The sequence below is a fragment of the Ascaphus truei genome, unplaced genomic scaffold (assembly GCF_040206685.1).
Source record: "Ascaphus truei isolate aAscTru1 unplaced genomic scaffold, aAscTru1.hap1 HAP1_SCAFFOLD_2429, whole genome shotgun sequence".
Lineage (NCBI taxonomy): Eukaryota > Metazoa > Chordata > Amphibia > Anura > Ascaphidae > Ascaphus > Ascaphus truei.
In genome coordinates this window covers 1-14171 of record NW_027455355.1, presented here as the reverse complement: position 1 = coordinate 14171, position 14171 = coordinate 1, and the positions used below count along the sequence as shown (strand labels likewise).

Genomic DNA, 14171 nt, shown 5'->3' with positions numbered 1-14171 from the left:
TATGCATTTGGTGAGGGGGGGAAGGTGTATTTTTTAAAATGTTGGCCATGTTTTTAAATACAGGAATGGTATCGCAGGCCAGCAGGGACCCACGGGGACCACCCGAGGACCCACGGGACCACCCGAGGACCCCTGGATGCCCCCGGTGACCACTTGAAGACCACCGGACACCTGCGGGGACCCCTGTGGGGCCCCCAGACACATGCAGGGACCACCCGAGGGCTCATAGACACCCATGGGAACAACCCGAGGGCCCCCAGACCACCTGCGGGGACCACCTTTGGAACCCATCGGGGCCCACGGACACCTGCGAGGACCACCTGGAGGCCCATGGAGCCTAGTGGGGAACACCTGAGGGCCCCCAGACACCCATGGGAACCCCCTGGGTTGCCCTGCGGGGCCTGTGGACACCTGTGGGGACTACGGGACCCCTGTCAGCCTGTGGTATTAATCCTGTGTGTAAAATAATGGTTTTATGTGGGGCACAGGGGGTGAGTTGTGTATTGGTGATTATTACATATTTTAATTTTATTACTAGTGTATTGTAGCAGGGGGTCTCCAGAGCAGAACCTTGTTGATTTCAGATCTGGGGACCCCCTGCTTCCCGAGACACAGGCCCCATTATAGGGTGCCGGTATCTCTTATGCATGTAAATGTCTCACGTCACGTGACCGGGACATTTCAATACATAGGATATACTGGCACCCCATAACGGGGCCTGTATCTCGGGAAACAGGGGGTCCCCGGACCTGAAATCAATGCGGTTCTGCTCCGGAGACCCCCTACTCACATATACTAGTAATAACATTGAAATTTAAAAAAAATTCTGGCGAGATTGGCACAGGGAGAGGTGACTCTCTCTCCCTGCAGCAGAATCAACTCACCGGGTGAGCCCTTTTCGGAGGGCAGATCATCACGTCCCCGGCTACTCACCATTTTTGCAAATGTTTCTATCACTGGTATTCAGGCTTTCTGCATACCGTGATAGCAACGCTGTCAAAAATGGAGATTTCAATTTGCTGGCAATTTTTTTTTATAAATCATGTATTTATGGGGGGGTGGGGCACAGGGGGTGGGTTATGTATTTAATAAATAGAATGATGTTTATTGTGGGGCAGTGTATTGTTTTTATTGTGGGTACTGGGGGTGGGGGAAGGGGTTTTTGCCCCAAGGATATGTGGGTAGGCCTCCCGGCTGGGTAGTGGGTGAGGGTGGTTAGGCCTCACGGGGTGGGGGGTAGTGGGGGAGGGTATGTAGGCCTCCGAGTGGTGGGTGAGGGTGGGTTAACCCCTTAATGACTGTAGTGGTTAATAACCGCTATGGTGATTAAGGGGTTAGGGGACATTACATTGGATGTTTTTATTCTTGTGTATGTTTTGCAGCATCGGAGGGGGCATGGGCAAGATGAAGATGAGGATGAAGACAGCCTTCATTGTGGGTGCCTGTAAAAGGTAAGAGTAATATGTTTTTACTGTATTTATTGAAAGTTATATGTATTTAAAATGGGCAAATGCATTATTATCCATATGTGGATAATAGTAATTTTGCCCATTACTGTATTGTATGTGTTAGGGGGGTGTATTTAGTTATAAATATTGTTTATTATTTTTGGAGGCGCAACATTGGTACCGCAGGCCCGCGAGTACCCTGGGACACCCGTGGGGACCCCGGGACGGCAGCGGGGACCTCTGGACTCCCGCAGGGACCCCTGCAGGGACCCCCGCACTCTTGCGAGGACCCCGGCTTGGTGAGCCGGGGACACCCACCCCCAGACCCCTGCGGCCTGTTGTATGGGTTTTGCGCATGCAAAAATAATTTTTTCTAACTCCAGCTTTTTTTGCGTCTACCTCGAGCTGACGTGTTCTGATCAACGCAACTTTCGCGTACGCTAAGGTTGCGTTGCTTAGTGCATCCCGCTTAAGGGCAGAATTTAACGCAAACAGGATAATGAACGAGCAAAGTTGGACTTAGAAAAAATTCCTGAAAAAAGTCAGTTTCAGAGCGCAAAGTGCCTGTTTGTGTTGCTTAGTACATCGGGTTCAGCGCAACATCACGTTCTAAGAGCACTTTGCACTCTAAAAGTGACTTAACGGAGCTTAGTGCATGACCCCCATAGTCTTTAATGGAGTCTCACTTAAAAAAAGCCATAATACTGTAAATAATTTTTTTGTTCCAGTACCTCCCAATCTCACTAATTTTTATGCTAAATGGTTGACATCCCTACACTTAATAAATAATAATAACATACTAAGAAAAGAAAAATACCTACTGTGAGTTTTGCATTGCTCAAGCCACACCTCAACGCAGGTGTTTAATGTTGTTAGTTCCACCAGAAACTTCACAGAATGTGTCTGAACAGTCTTGACAAATTCTTCCAGTCTTTTTATCCCAGGGACAAAAGTATCTTTAAGTTCTTTTTCGAAAGAAGAAGCCATGGAATTCCACTGTTCAATTTCCTTATTTTCATCTTTGGCCTTAATCCTCTTCCGATTCTCCTCTTTAATTTTCTCTTTTTTTGTCATCTATTAACATAAACATTTCTGTCAAATTTATAGAACATTTACAGTTTACTGCAAACATTTCAATTATTTTACAATCTTTTTAATCCCCCACCACCAAAAAAATCCCCCACCACCAAAAAAATCCCCCACCTCTTTCTGACAGGAAGCAAAATGTTTTAGTTTCTTGGCAGGAGGTATTCGATTTATACCTGTTTCTTATATCACAATACAGTTGGTTTATGTAGTTAACTACCTTGTCCCCCACATTGACCCTTTACACAGAAAAATCACCTTATAAGCAACCCAAAGGACTTATCAACTGTAGCGGGATGTCCTTTGTCATTTTATTATACATTCCATGGGGGGTCATCTATTGTATATGTGCATATAAATTTCATATTTTAATGATAAATATCAGTGTTTTTTCTACCTCTCTGCTAAAGACAAGATGCTGAGGTACAGTATTGCTTTTCCAAGTAGGACCCAAGTAGGTGCATGTTAATACTATTTAAAGAGGTATTTCTATGGGCTTCCATATTACTGGATTTATTTCCGTGATGTATTCAGCATTTTGAGCACTTGGTAAATTATTCTAAAAATAAACAAGTTGATACATGGTGCTATAAGCAAATTTAAATAAATGATGCACATGTGAAATATGTAAGTGAACTGAGGAATCAGAAAAGTATTATGGCTATAAGACATATAGAAGTGGTTATAAACACAAGAAAATGCTCACCGCTCAACCTCAGTGTCTAAAATGGATGTATGATCATGGAGGTGGTGCATAAAAAAATGTAAGACATATCCACAAAGTCTGATCAGAGGAGATCAGGAATAGGTCCCCAAATACTGACTGACTGGGTGGGTTACTGACTTTACTGACTGGGTGGGTGGGTTACTGGCTGAGTGGGTGGGTGGGTTACTGACTGAGTTTTACTGACTGACTGACCCTGGGTGTGAATGTTTTACTGACTTTTGGGTTACTGACTGGGTGGGTGGGTTACTGACTGACTGGATCGGTTACTGACTTTACAACCGTACAGTGGTTGCTATGGACGCCGTCGGACCAGGAACTGAGACAGTGCATGTCTCAATGACTACGTGGTACACAACGGACTCACAAATGTGCAATTACCTCACGATGTCTGCCTGCTGGGCTGTTCGCATTGGCGCTCTTGCCTGTCAATTTTTCAGTGTGCCTCCCATTGGTCATAGGACTGCTGTGGGTGGTGCTATGCAGCTGCATGTTTGATTTTCACGGTTTTTAATGGATTGTTGAATTGGGTTCAGGTGTTTTTGTACTCACTGGTGGGGGTATATATGGGTGTTTAGATCAGTCACTTGTTGCACTGCCTTGAGGAAGGTCCCTTTGTGAGGACTGAAACGTTGGCTGCCCTGTGTTGATAATACACTTTACTGTTTGAATTATACTGCGTGTGCTGTCTCTTTGTCCTCGGGAGATCCCTTGTCATCTTTTGTCTACATTACATTACAACTATGGGACAAGCATCTGCCTCCATTTCGAAACCGTGAGTGCAAACTACAATTATATATATATATATATATATATATATATATATATATATATATATATATATATATTGTGATGTAGTGAAGCAAAAGGTGTTTGAGGGGTGGTACATAGGACCCAGCACATTCCAGGGTATGTTCCCTTCCCTCTCTCCTTTGCCCTAATTAATGAGTTGCAAGGTAAAAGGCAGCACAGACAGTTTCCTGCTGCTGCTGTGCTGATCTGAAGGCACATACACAGACAGCCCTGTGAGAGACTGCAAGGGGAGCTGCTGCAGGTACAGTGTGCAATGTGGGGAAATTGTTTAGTTCTCCCACTGTTAGTCCCTAACTAAGCTGTATTAGTCAGAACTCCTGAAAGGAGTTAGGTCTTTTGTTTCTGTTTTGTGAAGTGTTAATCCTGTTCCTGATTTGAACCTTGTAAATAACCCTCCTGTGCACAAATGCTAAGTTTTCCTGCCTTTGATCTGGACATAAGATCATACTTTGGGACTGAGACGTCACAATTGGTAGAGTTAAATGTGGGCAGTTCACAAGGCAGTGAAAGTGGAAAATGGAGGAATTTCTGACCACACTTCAGCACAGGTAAACAGAAAATGCTGGTATCCTAATGCCGGGTTTGCAGCAATTGGCAAAGACCCAAGAGCAGATGTCAAAATCCTATAATGAGAGTTTACAACAGATGACAAAGTCACAAACTGAAGGTACGGCGTTGTTAGTACAGTAGATGGTACTGTCCCTACATCAGATGCTAAAAGAGCAAAACGAGGCGCAACTTCGCCTACACCAGGAGCTCCAAGTGTTGGGAGAGAGAATTACTGCCCAGACTAGCGTGGCCCCACAGGTCGCTCACCAGGTAAAATCTCACATCATACAGAAAATTACGATGGACGATGACGTGGAGGCATACCTATCGATTTTTGAGCATACCGCAGCCCGCGAAGGATGGCCATCCGAGCAGTGGGCTGCAATGATTGCTCCCTTCCTGGTGGGTGACTCGCCAAAGGCCTATTATGACTTGGAGCCAGAGCAAGCAAAAAACTATGAAACCCTGAAGGCTGAGATTATGGCATGGCTAGGTGTCACTGTCGCTGTTCGGGCCCAGCGGTTCCACTGCTGGCATTACGATACAGAAAAAACTCCACGCTCCCAACTCTACAGCCTCATCCACTCTGCATGGAAATGTCTCCAGCCTGACGAATGTACAGCCGCCGCCGTCATTGAAAGGGTCATCATAGACCGGTTCCTGCGGGGTCTTCCTCGCACCATCCAAAAGTGGGTCAGCCAGAATGGCCGCCAAAACGCAAAGCAGTTGGTTGCTTTAGTGGAACGCCACTTTGCTGCTGAGGAGATGGCCCGGAATACAAGTCCCGACGAGTTTCCCGGTCACCGATCCCCGCACGTCAGGAGGTCTGGTAAGACTGTTCCTCTGCCTAATGGGCCACAGGGACTCAGACTCCCATAAAGGAGTTGGAAGTCCCTATGGCCCATAGAAGGGACTCTAGTCCCATTCCTTCCAATAGACTGTAGAAAAAACCCCGACCCAGTTTTGGGAAGTACACTGAATGCTACAAATGTCATGAACTTGGACATGTGGTGGCAGTTTGCCCTATGAACTCTGACTAAATGCAATGTGACATTTCTGTGGGGTATTTTTTGGGCGGGGTTCCTGCTGTTAAGCAGACTGTTATAGAGAAGGGTCATTTAGAGAGAAACAGGATGTGTGAAGTAAAAGTAGATGGAGTACCTGTAAGAGAAATGCTTGATCCTGGCAGTTACATTGTTCACTGCACATCTGGTTAAGTCTGGGTTTCTGACAGGAATCGCCTTACAAGTAACCTGTATCCATGGGGATAATCACACTTACCCGGCTGCACAAGTGTACTTAGAAAACCCCATCGACCCAGTACATCATCAGGTCGGGGTAGTGCCGAATCTGTTGTACGAGGTATTAGTGGGTCAGGATTTCCCGTGGTTTTGGGAACTGTGGGAAAGAAAGTCTGATTGTGTCCAGGTTGTACCCTTGTTGTCTGAGGCCCCCAATCCTGTAGACCCTGGTTCTCTGTTAAAGGGTATGGCAGGTGAAGAACCTGAGGTTGAGGACCCCCAAGAATTAGATTTTCAGGACTTACAGGTTGCTCCCGTAAAGTTTGCCTCTGCCCAACTAGACGATTTGACACTAGTAAACGCCAAGGCCACAGTAGTGAGCATAAATGGGGTACCAGTTAACCCCCATGTTACGCCATCACCACCCTACTTTGTCTACAATAATGACTTCTTGTATAGGATAGAAAGAGAAGACCCCCGATAGGTTAGAGTAACTTCTGGTGCCAAAATCCTTTAGAAGTCAGATGTTGGACCTGGCCCATAGCCATATCCTGGGGGGACACCTAGGGGCAAAGAAAACCACTGATAGAATAAAGGCGTGATTTTACTGGCCGGGTCTACACAAAGAGGTAGAACATTATTGTGAGATATGTCCAGAGTATCAAATGACCTCACCAGTAAAATTGTTCCGTAGTCCGTTAGTACCCTTGCCCATTATTGAAGTTCCTTTTGAACGTATTGGAATGGACCTGATAGGTAACGGGCCTAAGTCAGCACGGGCCATCAACACATTCTAGTCATTGTAGACTATGCCACAAAATATCCGGAAGCGGTTCCCCCCGGAATACATCCGAAAAAGGCATAGCCAAAGAATTAATGTTGTTTACTCGGGTCAGGATCCCCAAGGAAATATTAACGGACCAAGGAACCCCTTTTATGTCCCGGGTTACGAAAGAGCTATGCATATTGTTGAATATCAAACATTTTCACACCTAGGTCTATCACCCTCAAACCGACGGCCTAGTGGAGCGATTTAACAAGACTCTTAAACATATGTTACGGAAGGCCATAGACCGAGATGGTAAAAACTGGGACTTTCTCTTACCGTATTTATTGTTTGCCGTAAGAGAAGTTCCTCAGGCCTCTACAGGTTACTCTCCCTTTGAGTTGTTGTATGGGAGACACCCACGAGGTATACTTGATATGCTCAAAGAGACCTGGGAAACAGAGTCAACACCCCACCGTAGCATAATCGAACATATTTCACAGATACAGGATCGCATTGCAGCAGTGTTGCCGATTTTGCGACAACACATGCAGCAAGCCCAGAGTTCATAGCAGAACTCTTATAACCGGAATGCCAGACTTAGGGTGTTTAGGCCAGGACATAAGGTGTTAGTGCTGGTACCTACAGTAGAATGTAAGATTTGGCCACCTGGCGGTAACCCTACGAAGTCCTAGAAAGAGTAGGAGAGGTCAATTATAGAGTTAGCCAGCCCGGGAGGAGGAAGCCAGAACAGTTATATCATTTGAATCTCTTGAAGCCCTGGTAAGAGAGGAAAGCGTTGGTTAATGTACTGTAGTTCAGACTGTTCCATCTAGAGAACCTTCTATTCCTGAAGTAAGAATTGCTGCCACCTTGTCTGGCCCTTAGAAACAGGAGGTAAAATAGTTTCTTGTGTGCAATGCCCGAGTTTTTTCCCCTGTACCCGGGAGAACCTCGGTTATTGAGCATAACATCCATACAGAGCCTGGTAATGTCATACATGTTAAGCCCTATAGATTACCTGAGGCTAGGCGACAGGCCATTAAAGAGGAGGTACAGAAAATATTAGACCTCAGCGTTATCGAGGAATCATTCAGTAACTGGTCGAGCTTTATCGTACTGGTTCCAAAACCGGATGGCTAGATCAGGTTCTGTAATTATTTTAGGAAACTAAATGCAGTCTCCAAATTTGATATTACCCTATGCCCAGGTGGACAATTTGATAGACAGGGTAGGTGATGCCCGATACATAACCACCTTCGATTTGACTAAGAGGTATTGGCAGGTACCTCTAACACAAGCTGCTAAAGAAAAAACAGCGTTTTCCACACCAGGCGGGCTATACCAATATAAGGTCCTACCCTTTGGTCTACATGGTGCTCCAGCAACCTTTCAGAGATTGATGCACCGGGTGTTGAAGCCCCATACGGACTATGCCGTGAGCTACCTGGATGATGTGATCATTCACAGTAATGACTGGGACTCTCACCTGGAAAAGGTACAGGCAGGTATAGACTTTCTGGAGGAAGCTGGTCTGACAGCAAACCCTGCTAAGTGTGCCATAGGTTTAGAAGAGACCAAGTACTTGGGGTATACGGTTGGTAGAGGGCTTGTGAAACCGCAGGTGGCGAAGTTGAAGACAATTAGGGAGTGGCCGAGACCAAGAACTAAAAAACAGGTTAAAGCCTTTCTTGGCCTGGCCGGTTACTAATGTCGCTTTATACCAGACTTTGCCACCCTGTCAACCCCTCTTTCCGACCTAACGAAAGGGAAAAGTTCGGTCATGGTGAAGTGGTCTGACCAGGCGGAAAAAGTTTTCCAAAACTTAAAAGATGCCTTATGTGCTCATCCCATCCTGATCACCCCGGACTTAACCAGGGAATTTCGGGTTCAGTGTGACGCTTCCGATGTAGGTATAGGAGCGGTCCTGTCACAAAAAGTCGGAACGGAGGAACACCCCATCATATATATTAGCCGAAAGCTAACTGTCCATGAGAAAAGATATGCCGTAGTTGAGAAAGAGGGCTTGGCCATCAAATGGGCATTGGAGACTCTAAAATATTATTATTTAGGGAGAAAATGTACCCTAATAATGGACCATGCACCTTTAAAGTACATGCAGCAAAATAAGGAAAAGAATGCTCGTGTAACCCGCTGGTTCTTGAGTCTCCAGGGGTTCACAGTTGAACACAGGCCAGGCTCCAAGCATGGAAATGCTGATGCATTGTCCCGGGTATACACCTCCCTATTTTCAAGTGCTCACCCGATAACGATTGAGCAAAGGGGGGGGGGGGGATTTGTGATGTAGTGGAACAAAAGGTGTTTGAGGGTAGGTACATAGGACCAGCACCTTCCAGGTGTGTTCCCTTCCCTCACCTGAGCCCTAATTAATGAGTTGCAAGGTAAAAGGCAGCACAGACAGTTTCCTGCTGCTGTGCTGATATGAAGGCACATACACAGACAGCCCTGTGAGAGACTGCAAGGGGAGCTGCTACAGGTACAGTGTGCAAAGTGGGGAAAGAGTTTAGTTCTCCCACTGTTAGTCCCTAACTAAGCTGTATTAGTCAGAACTCCTGAAAGGAGTTAGGTCTTTTGTTTCCGTTTTATGTTATGAGTTAATCCTGTTCCTGATTTGAACCTTGTAAATAAACCCTCCTGAGCACAAATGCTAAGATTTCCTGTCTTTGATCTGGACATAAGATCCTATGCTGGGACTGAGATGTCACTATGTATATGTATATGTATGTATATTATGTATGTAAAACTTATACCTTACCCTAAAGAAGCATACTTAGTTACGTGAAACAGCGTCGGGTTTTATGGACATCACAACGGTGGCGTCTGGTGGTGGGATGTGATGTGGAGGCAAATGGATTACTGCTGGAACTCTCAACTCTCAAACCTGGTTGTATAGCGATGATTTACTTCCATTCATGTTTACCTAGTATTTGGCTGCTGATAAAGTTTTATGACTCTGCTACCATCTAGAACAGACATATTTGCCAATAGAGCTACCAATGTTATGTATTGATTATACTGATTCATGCACCTATTAGATAGCTAACAACTCTGAAGCACTTACAGTATGTTGTCACCTGTTGTATTAACTACCGCTATGATTATAGGGTGTGTTTGTAAGGAATCCGGTTCTGCTTTGCTTATAGCCTTGCAGAACTATGCAGTTTCTAATTACTCCCTCTGGCAATCTATAAGCACCTGTGCTAGCTATCTCTGCTGCCCTAGCCGGTGCTCCATCATTGGAGGAATTCTCACACACCTCCATCCTGTGATTGGCTCACTGCCCTTTATATGCTGGGCTTTGGCACTGATTCAGTGCCGAGCATAATACTTCTCTGGACGTTACTGTGTTCAGCCACAAGCCTACTGGCTTGTCTCATTTGTGTACTAACCTTTCTAGTTCTCGTTATTAGTTCCCTGAGGCCTGCTGCTACTCTCCATGCACAGGCCTGAGTTCTTGTGTTCCAAAGGCCTGTTGTTACTCTCTACGCAGAGGCATGTCTTCCCGTGTCCCCAGAGGTCTGCTGCTACACTCCACGCAGAGGCCTGTTCCTGACTCCTGTACTGAAGCAATTGTTTGCCAGTACTGGTTCCTGGTACCTGCTGCATTTTCCCCTAGCAGAGGTTACCCTTCGTTTCCTGAGGCCTTCTGATACTCTCCACGCGGAGGCTTGTTTTGGACCCCTGTGCTGAAGTGTTGGTTTTCCCCGGCGCTGCCCTGCGGTGTTCCTCGGCCAGCCTGCTGTCTTCTCCTACAGACACCGACATCATGGGCCGAAGCCGCCTCTCGCACAGAGGTCGCTCACGCTCCTACGCCGAAGCGGGGAGCTCCTGTCTACCAGTTGCCGAACTACTGCTTGAATAACAACGATGTTGCCTTCTCCAATCCTGATCCTGCTATGTACGACTATGGATTTCGCACTCCGGATCAGTCTGCACGGACTAAGGTCGGTGATTATATAACCCCACCTCAGCCCTGCGGTCCGGTCCCAGTTTGTGGCGAGCACAACCGTAACAGTGTTCTATTTCAATGCATCTGGACTTGTGATGCCTTTGGGAATTGCCTGAATACTACGGCTCTTTTCTGTGATAGATATGCATCTAATGTCTACTGAACTTGTATTTGAATGGTTATACCTTTGTCCATTATGATCATCCCTATTTGCCTATAAAGGTTATACTTAACCAGCAATTGAGAGGTAAAAGTACAATTTTATCACCTGGCACAATAGTGAACAATAGCTGGTGTATCCTCTAAACACAGCTGTATGTCCAGCACTCACCACCAGGTTTTTAAGATTCACACACTTTTACGTATCATTTTGACCTCCATATTTTGATACCAACTGTTGGTTTGCAATACTTCAGAAACTGGTTGGGTGCAGTACTTGGGGACCTTTTCCTGATCTCCTCTGATCAGCCTTTGTGGCTATATAGAAGTGGTTCCCAAGCTTTGTAAACTGACTTTGCCAATGGAATTGTCTTGCATAAGTGACCCAAATTCTGTGTTTCCACAAAAAAGATGTAAGGTGTTGGGTCACCAAAAAATGAAATTTAAAAGAATAAGGATTACCCTTGGTAAACATAATGAATTGGATTATTGATGCATTGAAAATGCCTTCTTTCTCTTTGTGATTGTTTCTGTCACTGACACACTGTGTTCCTCTTTTTGCCACTCTATGCTATAACTTTTCTTTGTCACTTTTTGTATCTCCCAACATGTATGTCACTCCTATCTCTCTGAGCCCACTGGAACCCACATCAGTTCCTGTTGGCTCCATGAGATATGTAAACACTGGCATATAAAGTCAGATTTACTAAATTACTATGGTTGCCAGAAGGTGTTTTATGGCTTAGTACTACTTTGTAAATATGCCTGTATGCACCATGTACTACATGGTCCATCATATTTTGTCATCTGTGTTTTGGAAACTAAGGTTAGATTGAATTAAACGGTCTTGAAAACCAGTGCACACCATTCATTAAATGCCCTTACATGAGGTTCTTTTTTGTTCACTATAGCCTTGTCTACCAAACTTTTCTTCTCTGATTGATCCATTTGTACTGTAATTTTCTTGGAAGCATTAATGCCTAAAGATTGTCCATAAAAACGCTGAAAGGTTTGCAGCTTCTGATATTGTCGAAGTCCACGTGGGTCTTTTTCTGTTCCTGTTGTAAACCAAACACAGCATATTAGATTGTTACCATTCAGTGTTATATTCTACATCACTTAATCAGCAGTATGTCTAACAACTACTTTAAAAACAAAATTAAACTTTGAATGCTGTAGCTGTGGGGTATCAAAATAAGGAGATGACAAATGATGACCACATCACTGGCAGTGAAGAGGCATACTGTATGTACAGTACAGTGCATTTTTCATTAAGGTGATAGTAGAGTTTCTGATAGAGTAGGTATAGCTTATGCACAGCAAAACAATAAATGAACAGCAATAATGCATATGAGGTTAGTTACCAGGGCCCTTCCATAGAAGGGCAACTACAGCCCACTGTATTGCCAAAGTCATCTTGAAAAGAAGATCTATGCACTCCATTACTTAAACATGATATCAGTAAATTTTTGACTCATCATACAATATTCTTATCCCATAATACCCTTTTTATATAGCATATAACTTATTTTTGTCACTTTACAAAACAGAGATCAATTATATTGTTTAACTTTGATAAATCAATTTGTTGTACTAGTTTTGTCCCAGTTTTGAAGCCTTTAGAATGATAAATAGGCCTGTGTGCATCAAGGCAAAACTGGGACAATTCTAAGACAAAAATGCAATCAACGAAAAAAAAAACAGATTACTTCCAGTGGGATTTTTCTTTGACACGTTTGGAACAGTTTATTTGGCTCATAATTACCCCAATTTTGTCCTTATATCATATTAGAAAAAATGAATCAGCCGCTCACCAATGTATAGAGAAATATATTTGTAAACTAAGGTGCCTAAGAGGAAAATATAAAGTATACAGAGCTGATCCCTAAGGATCAAAAAAGATCCTCCAAATTATTGCACTCAAAGTACAGTATAATAATAAAAAAAACTTAGAGGACAACAGCGGTCCAACAGTTTTCTTTACTGGCTGTCAGTTAGACTGTAAGATCAGTATGCTGTATTTAAAACAAAATAATAAAATCTTATTACATCAAATTATTAAGTAACACAGTGTGTATAATTATTTACAGTGAAAATAAGAAACTAGATAAAACTCCTTTCCCCTGAAGAAGCGTGGCCATCACGTGAAAAATGCGTCAACAAGTAGGATGTCACGCAAGTGACGTCATCGGAGTGCGACATCAGGACTGCATTAACACGGCTCGTATGCTGGTGTTATATTTCTTCAGCGTTCTTTTGTGACCTTTAGCTTGTATTTCTGAAGTATATTATACATGCTACCTTAGCTTTCTTAGTTTATATAGATACTTTTGGGCAACTGCTTTATTTTCTACAACTATTGAGATATTATCAATTTCCAGCTGTTCTGCCATAATGTGCTTATATGTATCTACTACCATCAACTACTAAACTCCCCTGTATTCACCATGGAGATAATTTTTTAATAATATATGGCTACAATTGCTACTATAGGACATTATATATTTGCTGTCTGTGGGTTTTTGATCTCCACTTATATATGATCATTTTGTCCTATATATTTATATGTATACTAATACATACAGTATACATATTGCCACATTTAGACGTAAGTGCATAAGTATATTTCCACATTACTGTAGGTACTCATGTATTCCTATGGGAATACATTTGGTGTAAAATACTGCCCTATAGGATATAACCCATTATCTGTGGATCTCTATATATATTTTTTGCACGGACACATTACGCTATATGTCATTTGTTATATGTACTATGGTTGGAAATACGCAGACGTAATTGGGATCCTTCTTACCATAGTATGTTCTAAGTTTGTTCCAATAGAGTGAACTCAGTATGTATACACCACAACAATTTTGATGTCTGAGTAGGAACCCTGAGAGTATATACTTTTAGTGGACACACATACTAATGTGTTAACGTGATAGTCCTATCTTATACACAAACCCAGTGCTCCACCCTACTCTTACACTCCCCTACGGGGATTTTTATCTGGTTTGTTATTTTCACTGTAAATAATTATACATACTGTGTCACTTAATAATTTGATGAAATTTTATTATTTTGTTTTAAATACAGCACACTGATCTTACAGTGTATCTGACAGCCAGTACAGAAAACTATCTGTTGGACCACTGTTGTTCCATTATAAGTTTTTATTATTATACTTTGAGTGCAATAATTTGGAGAATCTTTTTTGATCCTTAGGGATCGGCTCTGTATACATGTCATATATCACAGCAACACAAGTGGTGCCAAAAATACCACCGGATTTTCTAAGAAAAAGTTTTCACCGAATGCAATGAAGAATTGGTTTATTTAATAAATCTGATGCCTCACTTTTGCAGCCAGGAGACTTTGATATGAAGACTTCTTACTTTCTAAACTAATTTGA

At 43.3% G+C, this 14171-nt stretch overlaps 1 protein-coding gene across 1 annotated transcript in view; it reads right to left on the bottom strand.

Moving 5' to 3' along the window:
- LOC142481027 (putative ATP-dependent RNA helicase DDX60) overlaps positions 1-11814 on the bottom strand; it is a gene marked incomplete at both ends in the record, with an annotated part of 34207 nt that extends 22393 nt beyond the window's left edge. The window contains 2 exons of the mRNA XM_075582728.1: positions 2270-2522; positions 11642-11814. Coding sequence (XP_075438843.1) covers positions 2270-2522; positions 11642-11814 — 426 coding nt within the window. The remainder of the gene's footprint in view (positions 1-2269; positions 2523-11641) is intronic.
- Between the last annotated feature and the right edge of the window lie 2357 nt (positions 11815-14171).